Raw genomic sequence first — 9786 nt, 5'->3', positions numbered from 1 at the left:
CAACTGCCTAATACTGGGCATGTCTCTTCTCCTAGGGCCCCTTAGAGGTGGCTTCGGAAGGGCTCTGAACTTAGCAGTCCTACCCTTACTCCAACCCCACCCCCTGGGGGGGCATGTCTTTATTTATTTATTTTTTTAACCAAGATTTCCAAACTCTGTGGTTGCCTTGCCTAGCTAAAAGAGGAAGAGGGGGATCAGCCCAAGGAGAAGGAGGAAGAGGAAAACAAGACAAACAGCCAGTGCTAGTGGAGAGGAATACATGTCCAGTGGGTCTGGTCCCATCAGGGCTGGTGTCCGAGAATCCGGTTCTTTGCCCCGCCGCAAGCCCTGCGTCAGCCTGCCGCTTTCCTGCTGAAGCCATGGGCCCACGGACCCTGCTGATCCTGCTGGTGGTCACAGCTTGGCATGGTAAGAGCAGAACCAGAGCTTTGGGGGGTCAGGGGGTGGGGACAGGGTTGTGACAGGGTTCCAAGGGAAGGATTCTCTAAACCTCTGCCCGTCACTAGGGTCTCCACTCTGCGTTTTCATCTCCCCAACCCTGGACTGCGGGTGTGTGGGTGTCTGCTCCAGAAAGGCAGTGGAGGGAAAGCGGGTATGAACTAGGTGGAACCAGCCTGGCCAGGGCTGTGGATCTGGCCCAGCTCAGATGGTGACCGTCCGTGTGTCCTGAACACATCCCTATGCCCTCGGGACTCTTTAGTGCCTATTGAACGGTCAACAGCATGTTTTGGGGGCTGATGGAGCAGACAAAATGCTCCTCAAACCCCACTGTGCACACAGATACCCCAGGGATCTTGTTACAGTGCAGACTCTGACTCTATCAGTCTCAGGGGTGATCTGAGATTCTTCATGACTATCGAATTCCTAGGAGATGCCAGTCCCACTGGTCCAGACCTACGCTGAGCAGAGAGGCCCTGAGAGCCCCTCGTGGCTCCGCTGGCACTGCCAGTGTGGGATTCACGAGGCGAATGAGGCAGGATGTGACTTGGAGGGGCCTGAAGAGGCAGTGGTCCTTCCTTGGGTGGCTTGGGCAAGAGGTCAGAAGGAGAGGTAAGAGGTTAGCCTCTCTGGCCACGGGCTCAGGAGAGGTAAATTTGGGATGAGAGAGTACAGGGCTAGCAGCTTGTCTCAGGGGAGGACAGCGAGGGTCTGCTAGGCTGAAATCACAGACACAGGCTGCGGGGCCTCAGGACAGAGAGCTGTGGAGCAGACCCCACCCGAATCCCATCCCTCCGGCAGCATCAGTGATGCAGGATCTCCCGCTAGGAGGGTCCCTAACTGAGGCTGGGGGCTGGGTGCTGGACTCGTATCTACAGTCGGCCCAACAAACACATGTTAAGTTCTTTTGGCCACTCCATGCGGCATAAGGGATCAAACCCATGCCCCCTGCACTGGGAGTGTGGAGTCTTCACCATTGGATCACCAGGGAAGCCCCTAAATTTTGCTGCATATTTGGAGGAACGCTGGGGAAGGATGGGGACTGTGGGTGGGGTAGGAAGGCAGCAGCATCTCCGGCCTTCCCACAGTCCTGTGGCTGCAAGAGCCTGAGGAATAGGTGCGTCTGGTCCCTGAGGACGAGATGGCCCACTGAAGGGCTTTTTTGGGCCCAGTCAGTTCCACTGGGCTTGCAAGTCTGTTCTCTTTTGTTGAGCTGAATTTATGTGTAGTAGAAAGCATTGATTCTTAAGTGTGCCTGTGATGAGATTTGACAAGTTCATATGCTTGTGTCCCCACCATCTCAATTAAGATAGACACGATTCCCTCATCCTAGAAAGCTTTGTGGGTTTTATTTCACTCTTTTGTCCTATCCTCCTGCCCAGAAAATGCCTGTGGGAGACTGATGGGGGATGGAGGGGCTGTCCAGCATCTCGCCTCAAAGGAAAGAAGAAATGGGGACTGCAGGCTGGAAGCCTACTTTTTCAGTAGACCAGTGATGAATGAGGGGCAGTTGTGAAGAAGTTGGGGGACAGAATCACTGCACCCTAGAGACCAGAAGAGACTCACTAAGACTCAGGGCCAAGGAGGAGGCTGTGCCCCAAACCTTGGCATGCTGTGTGTGTGTGTGTGTGTGTGTGTGTGTGTGCGCGCATGTGTGTATGTTTGTGTCTCTGTGTGTGTATGTCTATTTTTTGCATGTGTATGGGTGCATATATTTGTGTATGTGTGTGTATGTTTGTCTATTTTTTTGTGTGTATATGTTTGTATATGTATGTATGTATGTATGTATGTATGTGTTGGGGGACAGGTTGGGGTGTGGGGGCACACCCTGGGAGCTGATGATGAGGGATGTCTCCCAAGCAAGTGGGAGGGGGTGAGAAGGTGTGGGGAGATGAGATGGTGGGGTGAAGGGGCAGAAGGGGTCCAGCCCCCACCCAGGGAGTAAAGGCCTGAGCAAGCTTTTCCTTCCCTCCTGTCAAGCCAGCAGTGGGCAGCTGGAGCAGAAGCTGAGGGTGTCAGCCCTGTCCTGCATGAATACTTGAGACGACAGGACAAAATAAGATAATGCCTCTCTGACTACACTTCCAGGAGGCTGAGCCTGGAGTTAGAGGACAGGGTAGGGGTGGTTGAGGGAGAAGGCGCTGTGAGACCCAGCAGGGGCAGAAGCGAAATACAGAGTCACAGAATCTGAGACCGTGGGATGCTACAGGCATAGGCTGTGACCTTTAAAAGTTAGCACTTCAGCTGTCAGAGTGTCAGGATCAGAGAGGAGGTTAGGAGAGTAGTAGATGAAGCAATAACACAGGACAGGAGAGCTGACTCAGCCAGAAGTTGTTTATCACCTCCTTGAATCCTCCCAGGACCTCTCAGAGGTGGAAATTCGGATTGTTCTCATTGAAAGAGTATCCTGAGGGTCAGAGGTTAAGCAGCCTACTTAGTTAGCAGGGTAGAGCCAAGTTTTGGACCCAGGTTGGCATAGCACAGTGGTAAAGAATCCTCCTGCCAATGCAGGAGATGAAAGAGACTCGGGCTCCATCTCTGGGTCAGGAAGGTCCCCTGGAGGAGGAAGTGGCAACCCATTCCAGTATTCTTGCCTGAAGAATCCCATGGACAGGGGAGCCTGGTGGGCTAGAGTCCATGGGATCGCAAAAAGTCAAACATGGCTGAGCGACGACTGGCTGACATGAGTCCACAATCAAGCTCTTCCCTCCAGTCCCCCACCCCAACCCCGATGCCCTGCATGGCTGCAGCAGTAATAGGCTAGCACCTGCTCTGTTGGGACTTGCCAGCAGCCTGCCAAAAATGATGCTTGCCCCTCTCCCTGGGGGTCAGCAGCACAGGGAAGCCTGGCTACAACCCCCAGGTGTCGGCTTCCGCAGTATTCCTCTGGTCACTCCATCCTTTATGCAGATCAGAAGCCTGCACATCTGTGATGTGTACAAAATAAAAACATAAATTAAGTCATCCTGAAATAATTTGACAGGATCTTTCTGATTCTGGGGTTTGTAGTGAGGGCAGGGTGCAGTGGAATGGAAAGACCCATTTAAGAAGATTTTGTGCAGTACTTCCCTGGTGGTCCAGTGGTTAGGAATCCACCTTCCAATGCAGGGGACATGGGTTCAATCCCTGATCGGGGAACTAAGGTCCCACATGCCACGTGGCGGCTAAGCCCACACACTGCAGCTTCAGAGCACTTATGCTGCAACAAAAGATCTCACGTGCTGAAACTAAGACATGATGCAGCCAAATAAATAAATACACTTTTTTTTTTTAAGAAGAAGCTTTTGTGCAAGATGATGAAGAGTCCCTGAATTTGCCTGGTTCCTTCAGGGTTGGGATGTCCATGGTCCCATCGCTGGGACAGACAGATTAGACTCAGTAGGGGGGTACCTAGTAGGTCAGTGGCAGAGCCGGGTCCTGCAGCCTGGGATATGCCAGTGCCCAGCAGGTGGTACTGCCTGTTTCAGGGGGTGAGGGGGTCTTTCCCCTAAAGGGGACAGTGGCCAGGAAGCAGAAGTGAGAGCCTCCCTCGGAGAAGGACTGCAGGCTGAGCGGAAATGGGGGCTAGGCTGGGTACCAGCAATGTGTTTCCGCCTGCACAGGCTGGAGGGCGCTTGGCAGCCCCTCCAAGTCCTTGAATCAGCTCTCACTTCCCTCCTTTACCCCTATTTTAGGCCCTGGAAAAATGCTGACACTGCAGAAGCAACGGGTCTTTTTCCCGGAGGGCCTGAGTTTCAAGTTCTCTTTTCTCCTTCAAGAAAATTTTCCTTAAAAGAGATTGTCCCTAGTAAACGCAGCAGTGCTGGGATGTTAGGGTGGGCTTCTGGGGGTAGACTAGATAGTAAATAGAATGGCTAACCTTTGCTGAATTATTTATATTTGGTGACAGGTGATGTTCTAAAGCTTTCTGTGCATTTAAATCTCCTGACATCCCAATAAATGGGTACAATTTTGGTCCCCATTTTATATGGGGAAACTGAGGCACAGAGCCTCTGAACCTCTCCACTGTGCTACAGACCAGATGTCCAGTGATGAGAGAAGGCACAGCAGAAGACTCGAACTCTGCCATGCCAAGATCCCATACCCCTTGTCTTCTTCTTTTATTTCTTTAAAATATTTTTTAAAGGTATATGCATTTTTATTTGTTTTTGGCCATATCGTGTGGCATGTGGAGAGGTCAAACCCGTGCCCTCTGCAGTGGAAGCTCAGAGTCTTAATCACTGGACCATCAGGGAAGCCCCTTTTTCTTCTTCCTCGTGTGAATTAATTCAGAACACTTTGCCACGAACATTCTATTCATTTCTTTCTTCCAAGGACAGAGGAGCCTGGTGGGCTACAGTCTATGGGGTTGCAGAGAGTCAGACACGCCTGAGCGACTTTCACTTTTGCTTGTTTGAAGCCCCTTCTTTGAGCTAGGTGCTGGACTTCGTAGCAGGAATGCAGCCCATTTATTACATCAGGCTGAAGGAGTCCACTCCTGGGAAGAATGACGCAGTCATGGCCAGGAAGACTGAGGCCAGAGGCTGCGGTAGCCCCCCGGGACAGTGGCTGGGTGGGAGGCCAAGAAAGCCCTCAGCCCCCTTCTCTCAGAGACATCAGCGATGTCAGTCCATCACAGGAGGTTTGGGGCAGGGCCTGAAGCGACTGACCTGAGGGGGGCAGGGACGTGTTTGAGTTGGTCCTGCAGTTGTAGCTGAACCCCAGAACCAGCAGCAGCCTGCCAGAGAGCCCCCAGCTCAGAGGCAGGGTACAGCCAGCGGGATGTCACCTCAGCCCTCACTTCTATCTGCCACTTCCCATCACCAGGTCAGGGGGTCCCAGTGATAGAGCCCAGTGGCCCTGAGCTGGTGGTGGAGCCAGGCACAGCGGTGACCTTGCGATGTACGAGCAATGGCAGCGTGAAGTGGGATGGCCCCGTTTCCCCCTACTGGACTCTGGACTCTGACGCCCCCAGAAGCATCCTCACCACGAACAATGCCACCTTCCTACACACGGGAACGTACCGCTGCACTGAGCCTGGAGACCCCCTGGCGGGCACTGCTACTATCCACCTCTATGTCAAAGGTGAGGACTATGAGCCCCCTCCCAAGAGGACTAGCCCAGCAAGGCCCACCAAGAACGGCCAAGAGGGCTGGGCCCTGACCTGAGCCATCATAATAAGCCAACTCCACTTTTACTGAGAACCTGCCACGAACAAGGACCTGTGGCAGTGCTTCTAATTTCATTCCTCACAACAACCCTGTGAGAAGGTTCTTGTTTCTGCGCATTTTCCAGATGCTCAGAGAGGCTGAGTCATTTGCTCAAGATCACACAGCATTAAATAGTGGGGCTGGACCTGCCCCAGAGCCCCCAAGCATCAGCTGAGCTTCCCTGGTATTATGTGACCTCAGGCAAATGAACAGCATCTCTGAGCTTCTCTGTCACCAATGTCCAGGGACCGGTCGGTTAGCCTGGCGGAGGGGGGGCCTTTGTAACCCTGTATCTCCATGCTCCCCAGACCCTGCTCGGCCCTGGAGGGTCCTGGCCGAGGAAGTGACGGTGTTGGAGGGTCAGGACGCGCTGCTGCCCTGTCTGCTCACTGACCCAGCACTGGAGGCGGGCGTCTCGCTGGTGCGGGTGCGCGGCCGGTCTGTCTTGCGCCAAACCAGCTATTCCTTCTCGCCCTGGTACGGCTTCACCATCCACAAGGCCAAGTTCATTGAGAGCCAGGACTACGAGTGCAGCGTTCGGGTGGCTGGCAGGGTGGTGAAGTCCCTCAGCATCCGGCTTAAAGTTCAGAAAGGTGCGTGGACAGGGACGACCTGAGAGCTGGTGCCTGGCAGAGGGGAAGTAAGGGTGGGTGCTTCGTTTCACCTCTTCCTTCCAGTCATGCCTGCGTCATCCATGGGGCACCTGCTGAAGCAAGACCATGAGGTGTGAGGTGCTGGGAGGCAGACCACATGTATGCTGATAACTCAACTGGCAAGGTAGTCTCAGGTCATGAAATAGGCTATGAAAAGCATTGAACTGGGTGGTGGAATAGAATGTGTGGGCGTGGGGAGCTCGTGGAGAGAGTGACATTTTATTTGAGTGGAAATGTGCCTTATGAGAAGGTGGAAACAGCAGGTCCACAGTCATGAGCTGGGAACAGGCTTCAGATGTTCCAGGAATGGAAGGAGGGCCCAAAGCTCTCCCACCCCTTCAGACATGGATTCCTACTTGGGGCGCACCAGGTGCTGGGTGCTGAACACAGGAGAGGGGGGAAACCGTGAGCAACGCCATGGGGTGTCATGATGGCAGGTGCATGGGACGCCTCGGCATCAGCATCAGTGGTGTTGAAGTCTCTCTTCTGTCTGCTCCCCCCTTGTTTCTGCTGGGCTGGTAGATGGATTCTGGTTTCTGGGAGGACTGGTGTGAGTCAGCAGGATCAGAATCTGAGCCTAAGACAGGAAGCAAGCACGTGTAATGAGGCCAGGGTCAGAGTGGCAGGGCTGGCCCAAGGGCCTGTGCCCTGAGCCCACGAAACCTGTCCAGGAAACCAAGGGAACCCACTCTGTGTGCAGAGGAGCCAGGCAGGACCTTTCCCTACAGCCCACCTTGCAGAGGGATCCCAGGGCCCTCGTTTCACCATGACTCTGTGACATGCGTGCACTCCTTAGCATCTGACCCTGTAAAACGGAGTTAGGTTATCTTTCAACAACAGCCACAGCCAGAGATGTTAATTCATAGGCTAGGGCTTCCCTCATAGCTCAGTTGGTAAAGAATCTGCCTGCAGTGCAGAGACCTGGGTTCGATTCCTAGGTCAAGAAGATCCCCTGAAGAAGGAAATGGCAACCCACTCCAGTATTCTTGCCTGGAGAGTCCCATGGACAGAGGAGCCTGCCAGGCTACAGGCCATGGAGTCACAAGAGTCGGACACGACTGAGCGATTAAACCACTATCGCCATGTTTTAGGCACTGGGTTAGCTGTGCCTAAACTAGGCATACCACACTAGGGATACCACCTGCATTTACTGGTGGTGACAGATGAGAGAGAAAGCAAATAAATGTGATGAACAAGAAACCAAGCTGAAGAGATATGGGTAGGGGAATCCATGGGAGTCTCCAGGCAAGAATACTAGAGCGGGTTGCCACGCCCTCCTCCAGGGGATCTTCCCGACCCAGGGGTCGAACCCAAGTCTCTTACGTCTCCTGTATTGGCAGGTGGGTTCTTTTCCACTAGTGCCACCTGGGAAGCCCGAAGCTAATTCAGCTAACCTGTGACAGGAGGCCCCTCTGAGGAATGTTTGACCTGAAGATGTGAAGGATGAGAACAACCAGTCAAAGTGTGGTTGTTGCATGGATCAGGCATTCCCAAAGGGAAGGGCAAGGGCACGTCTTTGGGTGGGAGGGGCCACGTGGCTGCAGAGCGGTGAGGGGTGGCAAGTGCATACAGGTTGGGAGCAGGGTCTGGGGAGGTACGAGGGACTGCAGCTTTTAGTCTGAGTGATGAGAAGCCGCTGAATGTTAGCACAAGAGAGGCACATGATCCAGTCTTCCTTGTAGGGAGCTGACGTTGGCTGCTGTTGGCCTCACAGTTGGCTGCTGTGAGGAAGCAGGGAGGCCTTCCAGGTGGCTGCAGGAGTCCAGAGCAGAGGGGAAGGGTGTGACTGGGGAGAAGCGCTGGTGATGGAGCCAAGGGGACTCTTCAAGGTCCATTTAGGAGATGGGATTTGTTGTGGGGAAAACTGAGGTGCCATGGCTGCCCCCCAGGTTTTGGGAAGGGAGCCTGGGCCCATGGCAGAAAGCAGAGTGGCAGCTCTGGCCTAGGTGCTCATGGGTGCCTTCCCCTGATCTCAGTCATCCCAGGACCGCCGACCTTGACATTGGAGCCTGAAGAGCTGGTGCGGATTCAAGGGGAGACTGCCAAGATCGTGTGCTCAGCCAGTGACGTTGATGTCAACTTTGACGTCTTCCTTCAACGTGGAGACACAAAAGTCAGTACCTGGGGGAGGGGGTGGGGTCCTGCCTGTCCTCCTGGCACTCCAGGCCCCACCTCAAGCTGGCACTGGGAGCTGAGGGCATAGCTCAGGACCAGAGAGAGGAATAACTCACCCAAGGTCTCACTGCTGGTCAGTAGATGATGCAGAAGCAAGTCTCAGGCTCCTGCATCTGCACATTGTGATGGGAGGAGGAGGCAGGATTCCACCCCCTTGACCCATGACCTTTGCCCTAGCCTGTAGACAAGAGGCACATGTCAGCTCAATTCTGATTTTGCAAGAGGTTCCAAGGCCACTTCTGAGGCCCATGAATGTAAGAATTATTTCTGAAAAACTCTAGAGAGAGAAAGAGGGAGTTTTCTCAGGAGGAAATGGCAGTAGGCCACTTCTAAGAACATACTTCCTCCCCATGCCTTCTGCATGCCAGGCATAGCCCTATGCCATTTGCATTCTCCATCTCACTTACTCTTCACTACAACCCTAGAAGCATGGGCCAGTGTCAGTCCCAATTTGCAGATGAAGAAACTGAGGCTCACAGTTCAGTCCCTGCCCAAGGAAAAGCACATAGTAATCCTTAAAGGCTGAGAATTAGAACCCAGCTCTTTCTAATTCCTAAATGACCTCTGTATACCATTTCTGTTCCTTCTGGATGCAGCTCGCAATCTCTCAACAATCCGACTTCCGTGACAACCGTTATCAAAAAGTCCTGACTCTCGAACTCGATCACGTAGGCTTCCAAGATGCTGGCAACTACACCTGTGTGGCCACCAATGCCCGGGGCGTCCACACTACCTCCATGGTCTTCCGGGTGGTAGGTGAGCATCGGGGTGGTGGAGGGTCAGCACAGATCCTGGGGAGAGGGGGTGCATATGGGGATTGAGAAAGAGGGAGCTGATGTTAAAAAAAGGAGTAGACACTGTTGGAATAGCTCACTAGAATCCCCCTTTTCTCAGCCTGGCTAAGGAGCCATGTCTGTGTCAGCCCTCTGATTGATTCTCAGAGTCCTCCCTCTCTCCCACCTTGGAGGTCCCACAGTGCACGGCTGCATCTCATTCCAGCATCATTTTGTTGTGTTTTGGGATTGATGTCCAGTAGGTCCCTCCTGGACTTTGCTGTTCACTCATTCATTCATTCCTGCGTGCCTGGGACTCACATCACATGGGCATGTGAATAGACAGCAGGCACCCTGGGTGGGCATGCAAGAAGCCTGAGGTGTCCTGGGAACACCAAGGGGGACTCCCCAACAAAGGCTTGGACTAAATGGACTCTAAGCTGGGACCAGAAGAATGGAGGTGGGTTAGTCAGGCAGAGGGGAGGGGAAGGAAGGGGAACAGCACTTCAGCAGAGGGAACAGCATATGCAAGGCTCAAAGGCAAAGAGAACAAGAGCA

At 53.5% G+C, this 9786-nt stretch overlaps 1 protein-coding gene across 1 annotated transcript in view; it reads left to right on the top strand.

The window, feature by feature from the left end:
* The first annotated feature begins 212 nt into the window (after positions 1-212).
* Positions 213-9786, top strand: part of CSF1R (colony stimulating factor 1 receptor) — a 31509-nt gene continuing 21935 nt past the window's right edge. The window contains 5 exon segments of the mRNA NM_001075403.2: positions 213-408; positions 5245-5502; positions 5936-6220; positions 8257-8393; positions 9052-9211. Of these exon segments, the coding sequence (NP_001068871.2) occupies positions 360-408; positions 5245-5502; positions 5936-6220; positions 8257-8393; positions 9052-9211 (889 nt within the window). The 5' untranslated portion in view covers positions 213-359.

Source organism: Bos taurus, chromosome 7 (genome assembly GCF_002263795.3).
Source record: "Bos taurus isolate L1 Dominette 01449 registration number 42190680 breed Hereford chromosome 7, ARS-UCD2.0, whole genome shotgun sequence".
NCBI lineage: Eukaryota > Metazoa > Chordata > Mammalia > Artiodactyla > Bovidae > Bos > Bos taurus.
The sequence above is the reverse complement of the archived record's forward strand: the minus strand, read 5'-3'. Positions and strand labels throughout refer to the sequence as shown.